This window comes from Ischnura elegans, chromosome 7 (genome assembly GCF_921293095.1).
Source record: "Ischnura elegans chromosome 7, ioIscEleg1.1, whole genome shotgun sequence".
NCBI classification, from domain to species: Eukaryota; Metazoa; Arthropoda; class Insecta; order Odonata; family Coenagrionidae; genus Ischnura; species Ischnura elegans.
This window is the reverse complement of record NC_060252.1, coordinates 104,241,868-104,266,890: the sequence shown is the minus strand read 5'-3', so window position 1 is coordinate 104,266,890 and position 25,023 is coordinate 104,241,868. Positions and strand designations below refer to the sequence as shown.

Sequence of the window (25,023 nt, the reverse complement as noted above, 5' to 3'; positions counted from 1 at the left end):
GTTGGCGGATTTCATGCCGTGGGGAACCACTGTCACTACGGAAAGATAATGCTAAACACTACAAAAAAACAGCATTTTGAATGGCACGCGCCAAAGAGATGTATTACTACTACGAAGTGTAGGCTAAAGATGGACTCACTAAATATATAATACACGCCACTGCACTAACAGACTGATGATACTTTTTGTAATTGTTATAATTTGTGATAGGGATAAAATTTTGAATTTATTGACTAAGATAATAAAAGTACATTGGAGTCAAAACATGAATATTTGATGTTCTTTTATTTTTTACGCCGTAATCGTTCACAGCATGCCATTACTCTTTTAGCCATATGCCACATCTCCACGCTGCACTTACCTAAGTTTGTTTATTTTTATTTGACTACGAAAATATTCCATAAAAATAATATTTATGGCAAAAGAACGTTCGCTGGGTCAGCTAGTATTCTAATATAGTTTGCTTTCTTTATGTCTCATCAAAGTACTAAGGCGTTCATCATCTTGTGGTATTGTGCCCGTCGGCAGGTCCCCCGCGGCAATGCTTTCTCCAATCCCTCCTGTCTGCGGCCATCTTCTTGAAGTCTCCACATCTTCCAATTTTTACGTTGTCGATAAACTTCAGCCTTCTCCTTCCCTTTCTTCTGACCCCTTCCACCGATCCCTCCAAAAGCTACTTTCAAAATTCCATTCCCTCTCATCAAATGTCCCAGCCAATTACCCTTTCATTGATTTATTTTGTCCATCAACGTTCTTTTCTCCTCTATCCTATTTCCGTCCACCGGATTCCCTCCATCTTCCTCCAAATCCACATCTCGAACGCCCCAATCCTGTCCCTGTCTCTCTTCCCCATCGTTCAAGTCCCACATCCATACATAAACACACTCCACACATAGCATTTCACCAATCTCTTCCTCAATTTTAATTCCACAGCCTTGTTGTTATGTCTCACCATAGTACTAAGGCGTTAGTGGTAAGAAAATAAGCCTAGACGGATTGGCCAATTTACCAGAGAAAGTAAATAAAAGCTCTGAGGGTGGTTTTTTTTTAATCTAGCATGAGCTGAACTATTTATGTGGTATTTAACAGTTTAGATATCCCGTATGAATTTCCCTTGAATGATGTAGCGATTAAAATTGGGAATGCGGGAGGTGGGGATATTGCACCAATCACCCTCCTCCCAGTTCTACAGAAAATACCGAAATTCCATTTTCGAACTGCGGCGAGAGAGCGCAGAGAGCTTGGGTGATAGAATATTCCAGATCACACTTCTGTAAAACATACTGTAATTATTTAACTAGACTGCCTCATTGCAGCCACTAACTCTTAAGCTGCCTCTCTCCTAATGCACCCACCTTAAGTCATAAAGGAATATAAACAAAGAATGCATAATTTTCCATGCATATTTTATTTTACCTTCTTCATTACAACTAGAATTGATTCAGTAAATCTTCTGGTGCGTGATACACGTCATAAAAATGTGGCACTCAACTATAATTATTCATACGATACAATTTACAAAGGAAAATCAAATTACCAACACAGGTTATTCAAAAGTATAAATTCTACCAGTAATCTATGAAAAAAATATTTCAATGGAATCATAACTGATATATCCTTTCCCTAAGCCCAGTAGTTGGTTCCTCCCCTGATAAAAGGGAAACCAAGAATTCATACCAAAACTATATCCATTTCTTGGTCACTTCACGATCACTTAAATACATTTTATTAGTAGCACTAAATGAAAAAGTTACTAAACCACCGTTAAAGTGTCTCTTACTTCTGCAGTAAACCTTGATTCAATACCCTTCAGCCGAGAAAACAAACGAACTCGCACGCAAAGTTGATGAGTGAAGGCGATAACTCAAAAAGTGCTTGAGCATGCACACATTGTATTCCAAGTTGGCCGCGCGCGCCAAAGGTGCGAATGTTTTTGATGCTCCGATGACCCCTTCGACTTAATCCAATCACCCAGTTCACAGAAGAAATTTAATTTTGGCGCATTTATTTGCGTTACCATAGTTGGGCTTGGTGGCGTGAACAAGGAGACTTAAAACTTACATTTTTACATCGGTTGTGCATTTAGTGCATGAATCATTAACAGCATGTACCATTGACAATGAAATTCTACCATTTTACAATTCTTTTTTTGCCTTAGACATTTCCTTTTTTCAACAACAAACTGTAATCTTTATCTTTTGGCGGAAAATTTTCTCAACGAATTAAAATCCACATAACATTTTTCCGAGTAGAAGCAGGTTTTTTCACAATGAACATAATTGTTCTAAACAGTCAGAGGTATCAAATGCGAACTAAGGATCACCGCTTCCCCGAAAGATCTCTGATTTCCGTCGGGCCATTGGTAAAATCGACACCGTCGTCGTCCCTGGCAACCGTTTCAACCAATCGCCCGATGAAACCCGCGGTTTTCCGATTACCGGGGGAACCGAGTTTGGGTTACACGGGGCGACGCGCTTGAGGAGAGGATTTCGAGCGGGGATGCGACGAGCATCGACAATCGGAAATACAGTGTGATACAGGAGGAATATGCAATACTTCAGGAGGTGGTAGGGGAGAAAATTTTAAATTTTAATGTTTGCCTATAAACATAGGGTGTTAAGTACTTAGACACTGAGGTATGGCAACGCAAACATTTTATGGATGCTCTTAGCAGTTACCATGAATTCGGTTTTCCTTGGGTGTCCAGCCTTTTCAACATTTCATTTAAGACAGGATTTTTAAGGACGTTAATTAATTAACGTTGGACGATTATAATAGTCTGAAAAATTTTAAAGTTTGACCTTCATTAAACGAGATGAGCTTTGATGCGAGTATCGAGAACAAGATTGCGCAATGTCACCCATTTTGGGATTGATTATTTAAGACAATCACAATTGCACATTTTCGTCAAAACTTAATTATTTAATCTCAATCCAGTGTATTGAATAAAATGTTGAGAAGGCTGGATAACCAAGAAAAACTGTTTTCAAGGTAACTGCAAAGTGCATGCAAAAACTTCTAAGCATATTTTGTCATTAACGCCTTAGTCACTGAACTATGGCAAAGCGAAATTTGTCTCCCCGTAATACATTCTGGATTATTGCAGATTCCTCCGGAAACTCCCTATATATTATCCTTCGCATAAAACCCCGCATTGTGGTCGGCGCTTATTGACGGGTGGGCTATAAAATAGCAAACCCGTGAACAAGCGCCGACCACAAAGCAGGCGACGAAAGATTTCTGACCACTGATGCTCATTTTTTCCGCTCGACAGCCTCGCGTCCCGGACATCGCCTCTGGAACCGGAATTCCGTCCCCACGGGAAACAGGAATCCGCGAGTTGGATCGGACGATTGATGGAAAGGGTTGCCAGGGAGGGCGGATGCGTCGACTCAACTGAGTCGCGAAATATTCTGAGGCGTTTATGCGAAGCGGGGAAATGAAGATGGCGTCAGATTCCCCGAGGCACGCGCTGCAAGGAGTTAGCAAATTACGGGTGAGCGCGGGCTAGAGCAAATTAGCAAGGCTACATTTGTTTTTCGCTCTTCAGGAGCTCGCAATTGAAAAAAATGTTCGTTTCCGTGACCAGAAAAGAAACTGGAGCCTTTTTTTCGGGTCGAATAAGATATTTTTGGATTTATATTAATTATACTTAAATTTGAACATTTAAATTTATAGTAAGTACATAAGACATCACGAATTTACGGAGAAATAAATGATCGGAAACTATGATAATGTTCCAAAAAAATAGAAAGAAGCAGGTTTGCATGAAAATTTGAAAATATCACATCACAGCTCGATCTGCCACCTGTAGTGGATATAATGAAAAATATCGAAATATAAGAACTATCATAGCAATATCGACGAAAGCCAACATCGCAATTCGAAAAGGAAATTTGCATTGGAAGAATCGGTGCCAGAAAAGTTTAAGTTTTCTCGTCGTTATGCCCAATCTTGGTGCATCGCAAGGTATTTTAAGTTAGACGGATAGAGAAAATGAAATGTGAGAAAAAATAAGCTCTGCCCACACTGACCCGAATAGGATTCGAAGAACGATGCGCATTTGCCTCTCCTGCACGCTTCGCGGCCATCGCAAATTAATCCTCATGGAAGCGAGAACCAAATCCAGAAAACGAAAGCGGGTCTCCATAGTTTACGAAGAACCTCTCCAAGTCCGCTTTCTTCACGAAATTGGCTGACTTGTGGTTCATCCAACAATCAATTTTGAACCGCAGAAAAGCGTAAAATATCTCAATAAACGGGTGTTCATTATCTACATCAAAACGTTCGGACAGCTCCTTGTAAGAGGATTGCATCGTATCATCGTTATCAGGCTGATTCAGGACGAACTTGAGCTTCTTCAAGAAGTCTTCCAGGTCGGAATCTAGCTCCTCAGCTGATTTTGGAAAGCTTGGCTGAATCGCGTCTAGGTTCGCGTGTGTCGCCGGGGCACCTCTCATTGCACTGGCTCTTTTCCTCTGAGGATACTGAATAGGACGGCTGGAGAGGTACTTCCTGAACAAGTCCTCGTTATATCCTCCATCACTTTCCGCACACATTGAGTGCAACTCGTCGCGGAAATGTCTGGCGGCCCTCGATAGTGCATCACCCAGGATGAATTCCGCGGTGAACTTATTGCCGTGCTTGCTTATGACTTCGGTAGTCAATACTCGCCAGTACTCGGCTTCCAGTTCGTTCAATGCTGGATCACTGCTCCCCATTTTGTGAATGAAACGCTTTCCGTCTCTCACGCAATGGGAAAACTCCAACGGCATTCCCACTACGCCCCTTCTAAGGCGAAGAGCCAATTCAAACTTTCCATCGAAATCCGACTTGAAACGGATCGTGGAGTTCGGAAACAGCATTTCATCTTCGACTGCCTCTAACACATCTTCCCGCAACTCTAAAGCTCCGCATTGGTTTCCGTAGGCAAAGTCAGAGTTGGTGAGTATGATTAAACTCTGAATGGTATCCTTTGGCTCAAGCAGTCCGTCCGACGACTTGTTCCCCTTGATTCTCAAATAAGGCAGGAAGTACTTGGGCAGGCTGAATGGATTTTTGGAGACTTCATGCGACAGCAGACGGTTCAGGCAGATTTTTTTGCTGCACTTTTGAACGTGTTTTACTTGGATCAGCGAGATCAACCTGGAAAAGATGAATTTTGAGTCAAATAAGTCAAAATCGTAAACACAAACAGTGGCTAGTGTCTTAGAAATAAACCACTTTATATTAGCTTTGCACATGATATGATTCATGCATCACTTTTTTAGGGAACCTACGCCACACTTCCAAAAAAAACTAATAGTAAAAGAACTATGTAAATTTCACATATGACTTTTAATATCAACCACTTTCGTAAGCTAGTAAGGGGGGAATGGTGGTCCTTAAGTCATACAAAGTTGCCAAATGGGAGGCATACAATGATGAAAATGGGAGGTGGGGGATAAAGATGGGAAGGTATGAAGGAGGATACGGCTGTCCTGCGCAACAATGTCAGATAGTGGGAGGGAAGGTACATTCATTGGACGGGTAGTGACCGCAGGTGGCAGAAGATTAAGTAAACAAAAGGAATGGGATAGGAAAAGAACTTCATTGAGTAAAATGCCTTGATCATGATGTAAAATTTCCACGGACTCTAAGGCATCCAGCTTGCGTCCCCTCTTTTCCACATGCAGGATCTCTGGCGCAAAAACCGTGACATGATTAGCTTCAAACAAGTGTTTTGCGAACTATGAAGAGGAATTGTTATTCTTGAAATATACTTTGTGTTCTTTTACTCGCGATTTGAAGTTCCTTCCCGCTTGTGGAATGTATATTTTTGGCACGCATTACAAGTTATTTTATATACACTACTCTTTTGTAATGGGTCTATCTTGTCTTCGGCGTAGCTCATTCTTTCTTCTGTGGGGAGCGTTGGGAAAATGTTTTTCATGGCTAGCTTGCGTCGTATCCTTTTGCATTGGCTATCAATGAGACTCTTGGAGTATCTATCCATTGTCTGTTGCTATCTGTTTGATTGTGTCCATTTCTTTAGTTATGCTTGGGCAGGTTGACATGGGGATGCTAAGCAATCTGTGAAGAAGTGAATGAAAAGACGCCATTTTTTGTGAAAAGTTATGTCTGGATGAGGAGTGGATGAATTGATCTGTACATGAATGCTTTCTAAAAATGGAAAATTCTAGTTTCTGGCTAACTTTGAAAACGGTGATATCGAGGAAGTTGAGTGATCCATCAATTTCTCCTTGGTGAAAGTTAAACATTTGTCAATAACATTTAGAAGATTTGTGAACAACTCAAGTTGCCCCATTGTGCCACAACAAATACAAAATATATCATCGACATATCTATACCAGCAATACACATCTTTAACAACTTCCCTATCGTGGGTTAGCAAAATGTTTTTCAAAACTGTCCACGCGTAAGTCTGCGAAAAGAGGCGACAAAGGAGATCCCATAGCGATGCCGTCACGTTCTTCATAAACTTTGCCATTGAATTGGAAATAATTCTGTTTCACACACACTTTTGTCTAAGAATGGAATTCACTTATCACAGGGGAAGGAGTACCAGCCTTGATAAGGGCGATTTCCACTAGGTTCATAGCTTCTTCAGCGCAGGCACTGGTACACAAATTGCACACACCGAAATAAATGAGCTCGTTTCTATGCGTGCAATTTGTTTACCGCCTTGGCCAGCCTTCTCAATGAATATAAGGTCATACTCTCTCTCTATTCTGTATTTGCACCTGATGAAGTCGGATAGCGACGAAACTAGTAGTTATTAAAACATATGCGAAATTTACGAAGTTCTTTTATTCAACATGAAGCTACTTAAAGAAGTCACGCCTCAAAATATTAATTCTAAAAATAAAAGTGTCGCACTGGTTGATTCATGTCTCATCTCGATCGGAAGATTTACTTTTACCGATAAAGTGAACGTTTGGGGGGTGGGGGTAGTCCAATCATTAAAGTTATATCTAACAAGGAAATCAGCAAGGCGATATAAGGACCTCATTTATGACGTTGCGAAGCACTATGATCATGCATAAGACGTGTGTTCAGAAAACAACGGGAATTTTCAAATTTCTCGGGCTTTGAGAGTCCCATTGTCAATTTTTTATTATGTTTGTGTACATCGCCCTGACGTATGATCAAATTTTAGCTGCATTCTTACTTAGTTTGAGGTAGCCGATAAAATTATACGTGTTTTTACGAGCTCGGCGATTTTCGGTTAATGAAGACATGGATCAAAGGATCAGTGCAATCCAAAAGAACGATCGACAAATAAAGAGCAACAAACCGTGTTAAATGTTAACAAAGGTGAGTCTGCTATGAGTAAGACAAGAATTTACGAGTGGTGTAAGCGTTTTCAAGATATATGTGAAGATATTGAAGACGAACGCAGCGGACGTCCAAGCAGCTCAACAACTGATTATAACAAGGAAAAAGTGAAAGGAATGGTTATGGAAATCTAATCTAATGGCTATATAATGTGGAATATTTTAAAGAAGACAACATTATTGCAGACGAATAAATATACACTTTTTCAAAAATCTAAAATTTCTGTTATTTCCTTAACACACCTCGTACAATTTTACGTCTGTCGTTGAGTGCCGATTGGTTCTAGGTAAAAAAAAAGGTACATGTATTGACGCAACAATACGTTGGCGTTGAATTGGAGGAAAATAAAATCGTGTGGAATATAAGAAAGTTTTTTTTTATCCCTTGCCAGTTAAGCCCATCGGGTGGACAACAAAATGTTTCATGTCGCCTCAATAGGCGTGTGGCGAGGGCGCTACAATACCAGCCGTTAATAAAAATACAAAATGCGCTTACGAAATTCTGCCTAGCTTTTATTTAAGCCCTTCATTGTTCGGGGTTGTGATATTTTTCTTTCGTTTCCTCTGTTTTTCTCCGTAGGTATTCTCTGTATGCTTTTTTTTATTTTCGATGACCCGTGCTATCTCTTCGTTCCAGATTTTTAAACCTCTTTTCCGTTTCTTATTATTTCTGGTGCCCTTAACTTCACTAGATATTTGTATAATAGCTTTCTTAAGATTTTAATAAACAAATAAAATTTTATAAAGTGATGGGAGTCCCTACCCTACTCTACGGATCAGAATGTTGGGTACCAAAAAATAATGAATTAAGGCAGATAGAATCATCGGAAATGAAATTTTAAAGATCATTGAAAGGCTGCACAAGATTGGATAAATTAAGAAACACTCAAATAAGAGATGAACTGGGTGTCCAGGCAGTCACTGATAAATTTAAAAACTACAAACACAGATGAAAGGAACACATACTTCGAATCGTTGGTGTCATGGTGCCGGAACGCCGTTCCGACACTGGTTAACAAAAGACATAATAGTCAAATAACACTTTTATCAATTTTGTTGAATCAAAACTTCTATTATATGCATTCGTAACCAAAGCAAAAAATGTAATAAAATGTAAATAATACCTTGTAATAAAAACACAAAGTAATATTTCACTTCTTAAAAAAATAGTGAGGAAAGTGCGTTCCGGCACTGCTAATTTTGCCATCATGTCACTGCTTCAAATGCCAAATGAAAGAATTCCAAAACAAGCAATGAAATATCAGCCATTTGGCAAGATAAGTAATGTAAGACCAAGAAAAATATGGTAATGTGGACCAGGAACAGGCTTAGTAGCCTAATCCTGGAAGGAATAAGAACAATTGTGCGAAAAATCCACAGAGGAAAAATCATTCGCCTTGATCGGGATTCCAACCCGGATCCCTCGATTTCCGGCCGAGTGCTTTATCCAGTTAAGCTACCGAGGCGTCATTCTCCCCTCTGGAAATTTGCATTTGTGATTTTTCGAACAATTTGTGCATTGTGGGTGACTCCGTGAAAGTTTTCACCGAGGCTAGTCCCGGTACACTTAAATTAGTCTAGAGCGAACACCTCTTCGTGTTCAAAGTTCGGGCCTTGCTCTCCGGCTGAGGCGCCATGCGCACAACTTGGACTACTAGTCGCATAACATACTTAACAGTCCATTCCACCTTGTGCCCACAAATTTCCACAGGGGAGAATGATGCCTCGGTAGCTCAACTGGCTCAAGCACTCGGCCGGAAATCGAGAGATCCGGGTTCGAATCCCGGTCAAGGCGAATGATTTTTCCTCTGTGGATTTTTCGCACAATTTGTGCATTGCGGGTGACTCCGTAAAAGTTATCACAGAGGCTAGTCTCGGTATACTAAAACAAGAAGAAAATTGTTCGGGGTAAAAGCGAAATCCAATATCTATTCGTTGGGCAAAATATCTCTCTTCATTTTTGTTTCTGTCGGTACAAGAAATATAGAGAGCTTATAACATTTTCTCTGAGTCGCTATGATAGGTATCCATTTTCCATTGCTCCAGCAATGTAAGCATACCATTCAAGTCACTTGCAGATCCAAACCTAATTCGTTTAACATCCAAATAATGCTTTCTGTACGCCCGTTGCAGTTTAGTGCGAATAGTAAATCTTTCCTTTTTATTTTATTAAGTGAGAATTTAACTGGATCTTACCCCGTTTATTAAGAAAATAAGTCCAGTCACATGGAAAAGAGGCCGGGAAATTCAGAGAAGATTTTTTCCCATACAACGTGAAACACATTCCTTGTTTAGCGTCGTATTAGGGTAGGCGGGATCACGAGAAGAAAATAAAGGAAATATAATACAAAACAGAGAGATTTAAAGGGTCATTCTGTCCTCGTACTATGAAAGATGGCAACGGCCTTTCGATTAGTAAAAATAATGGCGTCACTTGCTGCAACGACTCGTTGTATGTTTTTATTTTCCAATGATTTAACCTTTCACGGATTTACTATAGCAATTACTTATCGCAGGCAAGGTTTTCCTATGTATGAACGCGGACATATTTTTTATTATCCGTATTATTATTTTTCTTATGACCGTGTGGAATGTATGGTGGGGTTGTCTCGCAAGCTAGTGGATATTCATCCCCCGCCAAACATCCTAGAGGTGGCTCGCATGATAATACGTAGATGTAGATTTGTCATCTACGTATAGGTTAAGAAAATCTGGCCAACCACCTGCGTTAGCAGAGAGGCTGCGTTTGCTACCGGAGTAAGACTTTTTCCTACTAGACCAAAGATAGAAAAGCCTATCCGAACCATTCATACCACTGCATAGGAGACAGTTACTTCAATCGGCTTGGGAGTCGATCATTAATTCAATTTCCGAACTCCGAACCACCTGCACATTTTATTACTGACTAAAACTCAGTGAAAGATTTGTGGGCAGGGGAGAGGGTGTCGGCTTGTGGCCTCATCCGGTCCAATTCAAAGTAAACAAGTCACCTTCTTCTGATTCTACGACTCTCATTTTTTCCAAGATATCTTTACTTTAAAAAGTGCAGATTCATCTCACCACCCTTCCTTTATCTCAAATGGCCCTCCACTTTCTTAACAGAACGGATACCCGCCATTGATTGTGTTGATCAGCCATTGATAATTTCAATATCTCGATTCCATCTTTCAGAGCGACACGAAGAACCCCAATATATTTCCAGGTCCGACAGAATCGATAAATTAAGAGAGATATTTTGCCGAACGGATTGCTATGGGAATTTTCCCTCGAACAATAATCGACTTCAATAAATGATATACTGAACTTTGTTAGGGCATTTCTTTTTCATTTGTCAACAGCTGGTGTCCTAACAACCTTTGCCACACACCTATTTCTACATCTACATAATATCCTGCGAGCTACCTCTAGGGTGTTTGGCAAGTGGTGATTAATCACCAGCAAATTTTTGGCGGCTTCAGGGGAAGTATGCAGTTGTATGATTATTTTTCATATTTGAGTCCCTATCAATCGCTCAGTATGTCGTTCCCGTGGATCGAAGAGTATGGGATTACCCCGATTAATTTGGCATCACAAGAACGAGGCGATTGAAAAAAAATTGAATGAACCTAGTCACTTCTAGTTTCATAAAGATCGAATTTTACAAACTTTTCCATTCTGCAGTGCTTACCTTCCTTCTCCGTCGGCTTTTGGTTCCACCCAGGCAATGTCGTCGAATTTTCCTCCGGCCCCGATGTCAGATGCTATTTCGAAGGACCGATTCGCGTCAGTTCTCATGGCACGCAGCAGGAGATGGATCGTCTGCGTCAGTTGATAGTCGACGCCGTGCTTGAGTTCTCGGTGTCCACCGCCGTCAAACATCCGGCCGGTGGCGAATGGCTGCTCGCGCGCGAATGGTGGCATGGCCGGGAGATGACACAAATCCACGGACGTCCTGATTCTTCAAGGGATCCTTCAGGTGATGTCGTGAAAATAATCTCAATTTGGGTAGGCCCTGTTTTAGAAGACAACACGAAAACAGCACTCAAGTTATTTACAGCGATACAATCACACCTGAATGTTAAAATAAATTAACCGATAACAGTCCAATGTTCCCATTAGGGAACACATTTATAAAAACTCACGAAAATAATATTTCGAACATGAGATTACTTTTATAACTTTTATTATGTAAATAAAGTATGGAAGTAGTTTTTAAAGTGAATCGCATGACTTGTGTATGCATTGGTCGTTACATTTTCAAAGTTGGTTTTTTACATCACCTCTGTAGTGAGTCTGCGGTCTATTCGATATTTTTCTCTACGCTCGCTCTCCAGTAACAAATGTTCGTTAATTCCAAATGCCCATGGATATTACTTAGTTAAATTTAGTTTATTGGTCAAATCGTCTGCTCAATCTCTTCGTTTATCCCTTGTGAACTGTCAGTCACTTCTACCTCATTTTGACGAATTTAAAGACCATTTTGTGCTGAGCTCGTATGATGTTATCTGTATGACTGAAACTTGGCTCAAACCTAGCATCCCCGACAACATGGTGGAACTCGCCGACTACCGCTACTCAGACATGACCGGACTGGAAAAGGTGGCGGTGGTGTCGGAGCTTACATTCACCATCGTCTCCATTCATTTGTGGTGGCGACTTCCTCTCCCACTTACGAAGGACACGCGGAGTTCATCGTTCTCGAAGTTTATGGTTTAAAATTTTCCAAAATTCTAATATTCATCGTTTATTGTCCACCAAAAGTCGGATATCTTACTGACATTGAACATGTTTAAACGACATTTAATCCTAATTATAAAAATATCGTAATTTTTGGCGATTTTAATGCTGATCTGTTACGAGATAGCTACTCCTCCCCTTTTTTGAAGAATTTTATTTATAGCTATAATCTTCATCTTGTTTCTACGCAACCAACCCATCATACTGAGCATACTCATACCCTTTTGGACCTCTGCATCGTTGATTCCGCATGCAAAGTCTCATCATTTTCACAATCCCCGGTCCCCTTTCTCTCCGCTCACGACAAAGTTGCATTTTCCTGCAAATTCAATACGCCTTGTCCGCTTCCGCCAAAAATTGTCTACTGCGATCTAAAAAAATTTGATGTAGTCCTGTTTCGGGAAGACTTGATGTCTAGCGAATGGCAACACTTTTCAGAATCTACTCCGTTGATTCCAAACTGGAATGCTTTAATTCAAACTTCTTGGACCGTTTAAATCGTCATGCCCCTTGGCGGACTTGTAAACCTCGACGATTCTCATCCCCATGGATAACGAATGACCTTAAACAAAAAATGAAGGAAAGAGATAAACCACGTAAGATCTTTATTCGTACAAGAAGCTCAACAGCCTACGCTGAGTTTATTAGATTACGCAATGAAGTATAACGCTTTGTCAGAGAAGCCAAGAGAAAACACTACGCAGCCACATTCTCTAACTTGACTCAGCCAAACCAGATTTGGAAAGAACTGAGAAATCTTGGCCTTGTGCACCGACCTAAAAACGAACCTAAACACAAATTCTCAATAAACGAACTAAACAAACATTTTGCGCATACTGCTAACTCTGAGGCAAATACTGCCTTAAATACATTTAATATCCTTGATGTAGCACCACTTGTACCATATAAAGAAAATGGTTTCTATTCCCAATATGTCACGCCTGAAGCTCTACGAACAACATTATCAATATCTGCTATCAATTCCGTTGGGATTCATGGCATTTCAGCTAAACTTATAAAGTCTTCATTAACAGCAATTTTCTCTCAAATTCTTGATATTATTAACTTATCCTTAATGTCATCTGAATTTCCGGAGGTTTGGAAATCATCTCTTGTCACACCAATTAAAAAGGTAAAAAATCCTGTCACTCCTCGGGACTACCGCCCAATCACTAGTCCGTGTGCCCTCTCAAAATGCCTTGAAAGAATAGTCTCCAAGCAGGTCAATGATTACCTAAACCGGAATAACTTATTTGACCCTTATCAATCTGGTTTTCGGAAAAATTTCTCCACGCGGTCAGCGCTACTAAAAGTCACGGACGACATCCGTCATGCAATTGATCAACAAATGATCACTATTCTTGTTCTTTTTGACTTTACAAATGCTTTCGGTCTTGTGAATCATGCCCGACTTCTCCAAAAAATGAAAAACCTTAATTTTTCCTGCGCAACACTAAATTGGTTCCACTCATACCTAAATGGACGAAAACAAGCAGTCAAGGACCCTACTGGCAATACATCGGATTGGGCTAATCTTCACTGTGGAGTACCTCAGGGCTCAGTTCTTGGCCCTCTTTTATTTTCTCTCTACATCCGTGACCTCCCGAGCGGTATTGAACACTGTAAATACATGCTATATGCTGACGATTTGCAGATCTACTACCATTGTCATAAGAATGAGTTGATTGATGCAATTGCGAAAGTAAATCAAGATGTTACAGCCATCAGCCCATGGGCTGTTGGAAACAACTTTGTTCTTAACTGTAACAAAACCAAATCAATTATACTTGGTACCTCAAATCTACTCAGAAACTTGGATGTAAACGCTATACCGAAGATAACAGTTGGTGATACCGAAATACCATATTCAAATTGTGTTAAAACATGGGTGTCACGTTGATGTGTAACTTGTCTTGGAAGAATCATGTGCAAGCCGTGTGCAATAGGGTTAATGTGATCCTCTACCAGCTTAAAACCCAAAAAGACCTTCTGCCACCTCACACTCGCAAGCAGTTAGTGTCCTCGCTAATATTGCCTCATATCGATTATTGCTGTTTGGTCCATCAGGATCTAACTGAAGAGCACAATGCTAAGATTCAACGCTCATTAAATATGTGCGTTAGGTTTATCTTTAATATAAAAAAGAATGATCACATTTCCCCCTACTTCAATCGTCTTGGTTGGTTGAAAGCAAAAGCCAAGAGAAAGTACCTGCTTGGTATATACCTCTTCTCTCTTTTCAATACTGATCAGCCAAGCTACCTTAGGCTATTTTTTCGGTCAGAGATAAAAAATCTCAAATCTTGACAAGAATGGCTCCAGATTTTCTCATCACCCCCCGACACAGAACCACCACCTATGAAAAATCATTTTCTGTAGTCGGAACACGTCTGTGGAATAGCATTCCAAAGAATGTAAAAGATTTTATGTCTCGATCTTCTTTTAAGCAAAGATTTCTTCAATTCAAAAAAACCCTCGAAAATGTATGACCTCGTTTTGTGCTCTTGTATTGTTTTTTATTGTAATGTGTCTGCCTACTCCTGTGGTTACCATTTATAAATATTTTTAGTTTGTATAGATGTGGGTTTGGTAGCAATAAGGGATGGTGCAAAAAAAAAACACCTGCAAGCTCTCGAATAATGTGAAATACATAATATATCGCAGTTGCAATGCCATTAGCACGTTTAAAAATATATGTCCATGTTACTGGAAAGTATTCACTGGTTTTTAAACTTGTTAAGTATGCATTTATTTATTCGTCATTGAGATTTCAACTATTTATAATTAATGTTTTATAACATTAACCTCAGGTCTGTTTGAAATCGAATGCCATATTTGTTGGAGTAAATGATTTATCATTATTTATGTTCTACTTATTTAGTTATTTAATTATTTTCTCATGTTCTACCCTAAATGTTGTGATGGGTATACGTGCATACTTAGGTTTTCTTGCTATGATTGATTGAGTTAACTTCAAGATTTCATTTCTATGCCCTGATGTGTTAGTTGTGCTGAATTCCATTCGGAAATATTTGATATATTTTGTACAAGTTTATTTTGTGATCTCTTTTGTATGCAATATTCATCTTATGTTCTTAATGGATATTTGTCCAAGAACAATAAATATTATAATTATATATTAAATGTACATTTATTTTTCAAGTAATAACAAATTTTGTGGCGTGTTTTTGGGAACATGCTTGAAAACGCATTTAAAAAATTTTTTAGAGTTTTTTTCCTAATATCTCCTGATTAGTTATGAAATAAATAGGATATGCAAAAGAAATAGCAAAACTCAGTTGGTGAGTTCGTTTGGCCTTTAAAGGGTTAAAGAAATAGTGGGCCCTGATGGAGACCTAGCATGATGATCACGGAGGGGCTCCTGGATTTTTTCATTACTCAGGACATGTGCATTTTTGGTGGTCCTGTCCCTGGAAAACCTTTGCACAGGCTAAGCCTTCACGGATTCCAGGAGGAAAACGGGCCAGGTACAAATTCTACGTGTAATAAATTAAAAATTCCTGAGTTTTTCCGAAAATATAAATTTACCTGTTTCAACGCCATTTCTAAACGAGTTACGAACGAACGAAAAGCAGACGTCTTGGCCAAGGAAGCTCTCAGCGACGAAGTGCACACATCAATGCTAGTTCCATACGAAGACTTGAGAGCGTCCCTTAGAAAAGCTGTGCTTGAACAGTGGATGGAGTCGTGGAGGACTCAGAACGATATTAAATTGCGAAACATCAAGGCGACAACTTCAGCTTGGCCCTCCTCGGCCAGGAACAATAGAAGGGAGGAAGTGGTAATTTCTCGGCTGAGGATTGGGCACTGTCGCTTGACTCTTAGTAGTAGTATTTGGATTTAGGGTGCGTCGACGGCAAGGTCATTTTGCACCACTACTGTGCTATTTAATTACAAAAGTTATGTATAAAGTAATCTACTGCATCTGATGTCTTCGTTGAAAGTGTACATAATTAGACTTTATTAAAAATGTTTATTTCTCTGAGAAACCGAAATGTACAGATTAAGTTGGTAGGGTTGTCTCCTAAAAGGGTTTTTAGGTCTCCCCCTAGATTACGCTTGACTCTTTCCTTTCTCTTTACGCAAGAGAAGGAAGCGCCTCAGTGTGATGAGGGCGGATGTCTTTTAAGTATCCGTCATATCCTGACAGAGTGCGACAAATACCGTGACGTGCGGATTCGGCTCAATATAGGGGGGGACCTTGAATCCCTCCTCGGAGACAACCCGACTAATCTGAATGGTATAATTTTGTTTCTCAGGGAAACGGGTCTGTTTAATCAAATTTAAATTTTTATTGTTTCTAATCTATATATATAAATTATGCAGAGACGATCCTCCTAATATACGACTTGAATCCAATGACTGAGTTGTGGTGCAGAATGACCTAGCCGTCGACGCACCCTAACGACCAATACTACTACTATTTCTAAACGAGATTTTATAAGTTTTCGACACTAAACTGAACTGCTATTAAATTGTCCAAAAGTGTAAGGGTTAAATATTTATCTCACTTGAATTTCGTAAGTGTCGATTGTAATGAATACGTTATGTACAGGGTTTGTCCGGAAAGTAATAGGACTGATTTTCTTCCGCCGCGACTGTACTTCGGAGCGTGCGCGCACTGACTGGATTCGGTAGAGGGTGTTTATAGCTAACGAACGAGCGGCTGGTTAGTTGTATCCGAGCACCTGGAGAGTCAGGACAGACAATTTTGCCCGACGTGTTTCTGTGAGTGGTGCAAGCCGAAAATGCAGCGTTCGTTAGAGCAGAGGTACGCGATTAAATTCTGTGTGAAACTCTGTAAATCTGCGACAGAGACGTTTGATATGATCAAGCAGGCTTACCCAGATGTTGCTTTAGCAAGAAGTGGTGTGTTTCGATGGCACCAGGCCTTTTTGGAGGGCCGGGAAGAGGTCGCTGATGAAGACCGTACTGGAAGACCTGCGACTTCGACAAACACCGACAATGTGACTCGTGTGCGCAAAGTTTTGAACTCAGACCGTCGACTAAGTATTCGTTTAATTGCCCAGATGTTAAATTTATCAAAATCTGTGGTTCGTGATATTGTGACAGAGCGTTTGAACATGCGCAAGGTGTGCGCGAAGATGGTCCCAAAAGTGCTCACTGACGACCAGAAATTGCGGCTTACATCGCCTTTCTTGTGAACAGCTACCTAACCAAGGCCGGCATCCCAACGCTTCTGCAACTGCCCTACAGCCCAGATGTGGCCCCCCGGACATTTTTTGTTCCTTGCCTGAAATGGCCGATGAAAGGCAAGCATTTTGAGACGACAGAGGGGATCCAAGCAGCATGCACCTCGGCTCTCAAGGCTATTCCGGAAAATGCCTTCCGTGACGCCTTCAATGCTTGGAAATTGCGCTGGCAGCAATGCATCAACGCAGAAGGAGCCCATTTTGAAAGTTTTTAAAGAATTGTAACGATTGGCTCAATACATTTTTTTAAATCGACTCAGTCCTACTACTTTCCGGACAAACCTTGTAAACGTAGTACGAATGATTTAGAAGACCGAGGGCGTTATATATGATGTTGAGACTTGCTAACATCAACCTGGATCCGCCCAATGTAATAAAAATATCACACCCTGTATCGCTCCACTGCTGTGGCTCTTGCATCTCTCGGGCACGGTACATTGTTGTATTTTATACTTTAATAGAAAGAGGAAGCTAAGTGCTTCAATTCAGGGTAAGAATTGTCAAGTGAGAGTGAAAATCTACCCTTTAAGCATTGATTTAAGCAATTTGATATTGAGCAATTTAAGCCTGGTACTTGGGTGCCTTTCATAGACACTAAAAATGGACGTTCGCTTTGTGTAAGTATTTAATTATTTCATTAACTATAAGCGCTGCGGCGACAATTTTTGGTATATATCAACATAATGATACAAAATTATTAATAATACATTAATATGTTTGGTATTGCTTTCCATTTCTGTAATATTCTCTGATAAATGGTACTGTGACATAAATGTCGCATTGGGCGGATCCCTATTCAAATCTTCAAAGTTGAGAATTTTATGCTCTAGTCAGAATGCATTGCAATTTCAACGTTTTTTCCTTCGTATTCTCGCCAAACGATTTATTATTTATCAATTAATCGATAAATTTGCATTGATTAACTTTTATCCCGGTAATTACGTTTGAATTAAAATTTTTATTCTAAGTGATATCGATAGCTCAGAGACATTACACTGCGTGAAGCCAAAGAGCTTCCGAAAAACGAAGACTTTGACGGAGTGTAATCAATATACCTTGAGCCACCAGAAGCAGCGGTTGTCTCTGATGAGGACATTACAGATGACCAGGCTGGTGGACTTGTGGAAAATTGAACGGGAACACAACATGGGGCAAGAGTGGAGCTTGTTTTGCGGCTTGATTGTGATAATGCTAAAGAATTTCAAGAGAAGTCCGGAAGAATTTCGGTATCAGTTACACGTAAGGAAAAGGTTTCAAAGTCAACGAAGCCGAAATCACTTTTCCAACGGAAAAAAGTAAAAAGAGAAGCAGCTAATTTGCGACGGTCTCTTTGTAAGAAATAGGTTATTCCCCGAAACAGATCTTCCTGAATATAGGGAAAAATCAAGTGTAGAAATTTTTGAAATGATTTTTTCGGATAACATTCTATTTTTCTCATAGGAGAATCAGATAATTATACTACGTTTATTATTTTTTCATCTCCTAGTATCAGTAAATAGGAAATGAAAATTTTCATTGGAATTTTACTGTTTTGAGGTAGTAACAGGTTTCCATCCAAGCGATGCTCCTGGGAAGATTCTGGGAATGTTCACAACTCAATGGTTACCGTAGCCAAGCGAAGGAATAGGTTCCTTGAGATAAGTAAATACCTTCACTGTGCAGACAATACGATTCCCGACATGAAAGACAAATTGTGGGAAGTCAATCCTTTTTGGTGGTGGTGGTGGAGTGTTTTTTCTTGGCTTTTGGATGTAGCTGTTCACAATCTGTTCACGAGCGGAAATCTGGTCCTTGTGTGTCACAGAGTTCAGGCGTGTACTAGTGCAAACATATCTGGCCATACATCGATGCCAAGCCAAGAAGCCACACCACTTCATTTTCATCAAAGGTGGGCAATTAAATATGTTACATTGCTAATGATCTTTCAGTCCCTATTATACTATATAGCGTCGCCGTGCTGAGGAATATAGCGCTTCCGTCAACCGCACTGCATGCGATACATGTAATATGGAAAAATATTGCTTTTCTGCTTACCACTCAAAATAGCATGCATACGCCGGCATTCAACTATAAATCCATCTTTAGCGTATTTGAAACAAATTGATTCATATTTCACTCAAGTTTTTGCTATATTAAACTTATGTATTGTGAGAATATTTTGAAAATTTCATTTATTCTGTGAATTTTCCAAAATTGGGGAAATGCATTTTCAACTGTTTTACTTGTTCGCCATGTAAAAATATTATTTAAATGAACCTTCAAAAAATCCATTGATTGTGTCAATTCAAGGTTCTGTAATTTCATAACACTCCTGACGAAAACTTTACACAAATTAAAAATAATTTTTCTTCATGTGTATTCGACAAGTTTATAATATAAACATTATAAATTTAAATCTACCCCACATTTGTGAAATAACATTTTATAAATCCAAAAATTTTAAACACTTTAAAACGTCACACTTTACATCGAAACATTTATGAATTGCAGACAATGAAACACCGAAACTTATTGCTAAATATTCAATAATTTACTTTAAATGTAAACAGAAACTTGAAAGTAGTGCACATAAATGCAAAAAATATTTTATTTATCTGGGGAAATATTACCTTGCACCAAAAGACAACAGATCCGCCCAATGTAACATTTATGTCACAACCTGTATCTCGGAAACAACACAACCGATCAATGTTATATTTTCAGAATGTAGTAAAAATGAGACCCTAGGCATTCCCCTAGAATATCAACTATTAATCTCAAAAAAAATTTTGGGCGGATCCAGGTCAATTACCTCCGAGTTAAATCCAAATTGTAAGCTATGACGAGGTGGAAAGGCTCCAAAATAGCTATAAAGATAATTTGTCACCGGGAAGCTGCTGATTTTCTCTCCCTCGCGTAGAGAACCCATCGTCATTCACTCATTCAGACCAAAGGTTGTTTAAAAAGTATTTAAATAGATTTTTAGAGAGAAAAAATTTCTCCAAGAAATTCTATTTCGACTAACCTCCTTAATGAATTATTGTTAAGCAGATTAAAAGACAAATTTTAAGTTTAGCGGCGGATAAAAGAAAAATACTATGCAGCATCTATAATCGCAAAAAAAAGATCCATTAATGGCGACGAACCTGACCTGTGAACCGTCAAATACAGCAAGAGTGATCAGAAGCACTGAATACGCATGTAAACATGGGGACCTTACTATCACCCGTAGCGACAAAGGAAACAGTGTGGTTATATATTAAATCGAAAGGAGTAGGCCATGAAGTGTCAACAATGGGAAACGTGCACAGATTTTTTTAAAGTACTAGAATAAGAATGACCTCAATGTACTCGCCGAAAATTTCGCGGATGAATGTTTTTGCCTGAGTTATGAGTCTTTAAAAATTAATCTTCATCGACTAGCTTGAAAACACGACGCGACGTCTACGGAGCGTCGTGTTTTCAAGCAGTGAAGTCACGGCTCTGTATTCACTGATGACAGACTGAGGAAGTGGACAGAAAATCTGTCAATGTCGGGGCTCAAACGCCAAATTGGCGAAAATAATTTGTTTAAGGAGGAACCTGCGCTTCGAAATACTGCTTTCATTAGTTAGATAAACTCGATAACAACGAGTTAAAATTGCTCAATTAGTCATTCATAAAAATTAAAAGTAATGCTAAATCAATCAAAATAGCTGTACAATGCATGAATTTTACTTAAAATGGAATAATCTAGTGATATGAAGAATGGCTGTTATATTGACTCTTAGGTATCGGAAGAATTTAAGTACTTTCTCTGGAAATACAGAAAAGCTTTATAACTACATCATTTGTGATGAATAAAATGAACTTAACTAATGAGACCTTTTGCTCTGTTAATTTCAACCTAATTTGGAAAAATGGTTTATTTATAATTGCTGACCACCAACTTGACAACGCTGCCAACATATCGTAGTTTCACAGCGGTTGAGCACCTTTGTTTGTTTACGTTACCTCGTAGAGTTACGTTGCATTGTGACAATATTACTCGTTTTATTATCCCTTTTACTTAGCCTTAAGTTATTAAATATACCTTTGGGCTAAAGTGATGGCGTCATTATGCCGATTTAAAGGCATATTTGTGTCTGAAGGTAAAGGTAAGAGCTTGGATTATTTGAGGAAACGAAATGTGGCCGAAAGTGAATCCATCAATTCCATCGAAGCGATTTCAACGAGTGCATCTGTTGAAGGATACCGAATCGTTTACGTGCATTTTTAATTTATTAAGAAATTTTTGCAATATTTCCCAACATAAAGTGTCCATCAATGTTTAAATAATCAATGTTTATGTCTTGATTTATGAAGATTAAAGTCCCTGTCGAATGACTGACACAAAACTCTTTAATGTTTATTTCTTTGTAGATTTTCCATTCAATAGCCTCATCCATACTATTAATAAGGAGTTGATTAGTGAAAATTAGAAACTAATGTGTCAGTTATAACCCAAATGTTAATCGAATCATTAGTATCAGGATAATTAAATAATACTTGTTCCTAGTGCCGAAGTTTCAGTAAATTTGGAAGGCTGGCATTACAACTTCTACGGACTCACTTATGTCAGCTGCCATCGATTGTTCAGGAATGCATCCTAATTTTTATCCTCCTGCAATGACTTCATGAATAGGTAAATGTATTTACTGTTGTTTTTTTCAAATTATGCTAATTGGACCTTTGGAAAACGTATCAAAGTAAATTGTTTGGTCAGTGAAAAAGGAAGTACTCCTGTCTATTTTATTTTATACTTTCGAAGAATTACATGGGTGAATATTCGATTAATTAGTACGTTCGCGAAGTTGTATTTCCAAATACTACATAGTCGGTACCCAACAACAATATGCTTGTCTCGTGGTACATTAATTTACCTGTACACCTTATTCTAGGCATTTAATATCAATTAAATTGATCATTAAATACATAATGCGCTAGATTTTCTACTTTACGCTTAGAACTTCTATTGAAATAAGTATTTTCTACAAGCTGAAAACGATGCATATTTTTCGAAATAAACGTAAAAAAAAGTAGTATTCAGAAGAACAGATAAACTATCGCAAGTCTCATTATATTCTATCATTTTCGCTTTTGAAGCGATACGCCGACAATTTCAAGGGATGTATTGAATTCCGGTCATGATTATTCGCATGTTTAATAAAATGTAGTCGCATATAGGAATTACTTTAACAACCAGCACTGATAAATTTCATACTTCGGTGTATAGCACGTTTCGAGATGAACTGAATATTCGTTTAATGAATACGTATAAAAATGACTCCGAAAAATCCAATTCACTGGAATTATGCAGCGGTCGACAGGTGCAATATCGCTCTTCATATTTAACCTCCGTATATTTGCAACGTTGCCACTACCTCCGCCGCATAATGGCTGCTCGCTCTGCAGAAAACCGGAAGTATGTTCTTTAAACTTAAATACTGGTGCTAACATATCGGTAACCCCTTCTAAAAAAATAGATATATTAAGCATCGATGTCTATTCTATGCTGTGCTAATTTTTCAACGATATATTTCGGGCCAAATTTGAGATAAAAATGTTTTACAAGGGAAGGTCATCATTCTCCCATAAAGACAATGTATTTCAAGGTGGAAATCCGTCATTTTCAAATCCATAAATCTTTCTTAAATGGCCGGTGACATAGTAATATTTTTTCACTATTCGATAGAAAAAATAATGAGCAACAACATATGTCAAAATAAGGGGAGGTTTTCGGGCATGTTTGAAATGATGGTTCCTCCTTAAACCTGAAACTACAGATTGTGAATATGCTGGGTTGCCAAGGCGTTGTTGAAATAAATAAAGGGGATTGTTTTGGGAGATTTGGAAAGATAAAATGAAAATAAGTTTATTGTAGATTGTGATCCACGTTAGACAATTAGATCAATTACTTAATGAAGTAAGTTGCAGCATGGATCTTCAATAAAAATCGTGTAAATACCATATAAATAATGTATAGTGCCCCATCGTGATTGATGATCTGCAGAATGGATTTTAATACTTTATCTATAGTCAGCGTGATATTCTCAACGTTAATACACCCTTGAATCAGGGTTACCGTAGGGCTTTATCAAGTCGCCAGTTTTTTCTCGGATGACCACCAAATTTAGGATGTATCACTTTATGTCAATTTCTAAACAACCCTACCCCAATGAAAAAATTGTATAAACCTGTTTCAAAATTTTATACAATTTATACAATTACCATGGTAATTGTATAAATTGTATAAAATTTTGAAACAGGTTTATACAATTTTTTCATAGGGGTAGTCATGTACCTGTTAGTATGCCCTTTGTAAGGTTTAAATATAAAGGGAGGTGGCTATTCACGAGAATAAATACTGATCACGATTAAATCACGGGGATGAATAAGCAACATACGACAAATATGATGCTTTTGGCAAGGCTAACTCAATATTTGCTACTGCGATGCCCATAACGTTCGCTGCATGTCAACGCAAAACCTAAAATTTCGACTCGTTTTTGCAGTGGGTCTCGGTTCAAAAACAGGAACTCGAGTAAATACAACGTAAATAGTACCTGAACATTATTTGTGTCCATCAAATACTTTTTTATTACCTTTTAACGTTTATTAGCATCTCAACTCCGGCCGACTGGGGTGAATTATCTAAGTTCCGATAGGTAGCTTACTAAGTAAATACATGCATAGATTTTCAGCTAGCAATGGATCTATTAAATCTTACCCAGTAATTCATAAATCAATGTTAAAAAATGTTCGCAATATACTTTTTATTAATCGCATTATTATTTACCGGCTTACTTCTTAACGTATCGCGGTAGTGACGAAGTCATCACTGATTTACAGGAAATCAGCCGCCTTAAGGGAGTCGCCCGAAGATAAATTGTCGTATTGCGCCTCACATGCCCATGAAGTCAATTTATCCTTAGAAAAAACATTGACGAGGACATCAAATTCACGAAGGAAGTGGAAAGCGACGGGAAATTGCCCTTCTTGGATCTCCTCATCATAAGAAAAGAAGACGGATCATTGGGCCACACCGTCTATAGAAAACCAACAAACACAAACAAGTACCTACTAGCCGGATCACATCACCATCCAGCTCAAATTAATGGAGTGATGTCCACAATGATCCACCGATCGATCACTCTCACGGACGAGGACCACGGGGCCGAAGAACTAAACAAATTAACGAACATACTTATGAAGAATGGATACAGACGGAGAGAAATAAGGACGGCCATCTCCCGCAAATTAAGTAAAAAGGACTCAAGGATGGAAGAAGAGAAGACCGAAGAGCAGCAGAAAAAAGCCTTCCTGCCGTATATTAAAGGGGTCACGGATAAAATATCCAGAATACTACATAAACATCAGATAAAAACCGTGTTTAAGCCACGCACGCAAATTAGAGACATCATTCGAAACGTGAAAGGAAAGGAAAAATTGGAAACGGAGGGAGTATACCAATTAAAATGCGGCACATGCGACCAAGTGTACGTGGGTGAAACTGGACGCACAATAAGAACCAGAGTGAAGGAGCACAGCGCGGCGATTCGACTGGGCCACGCCGATAAGTCAGCAGTCGCTGAACATGCCGCACAAGGACATACCATCGATGTAAACAACCCAAAAATTCTCGCCAGGGAGAAATACTTTAAAACGAGGATTTTCCGGGAAGCCTTAGAAATCAAAAAGCATAAAAACAACTTCAACAGATATAACGGGTAGAGGAT

General features: G+C 38.9%; 1 protein-coding gene across 1 annotated transcript in view; it reads right to left on the bottom strand.

Annotated features, from left to right (window-relative positions):
• Window positions 1–1,389: 1,389 nt before the first annotated feature.
• LOC124162765 overlaps window positions 1,390–25,023 on the bottom strand; it is a 35,454-nt gene continuing 11,820 nt past the window's right edge. The window contains exons 3-4 of the mRNA XM_046539401.1: window positions 11,005–11,328; window positions 1,390–5,145 (exon numbers count right to left, since the gene is read on the bottom strand). Of these exons, the coding sequence (XP_046395357.1) occupies window positions 4,098–5,145; window positions 11,005–11,237 (1,281 nt within the window). The 5' untranslated portion in view covers window positions 11,238–11,328 and the 3' untranslated portion in view covers window positions 1,390–4,097. The remainder of the gene's footprint in view (window positions 5,146–11,004; window positions 11,329–25,023) is intronic.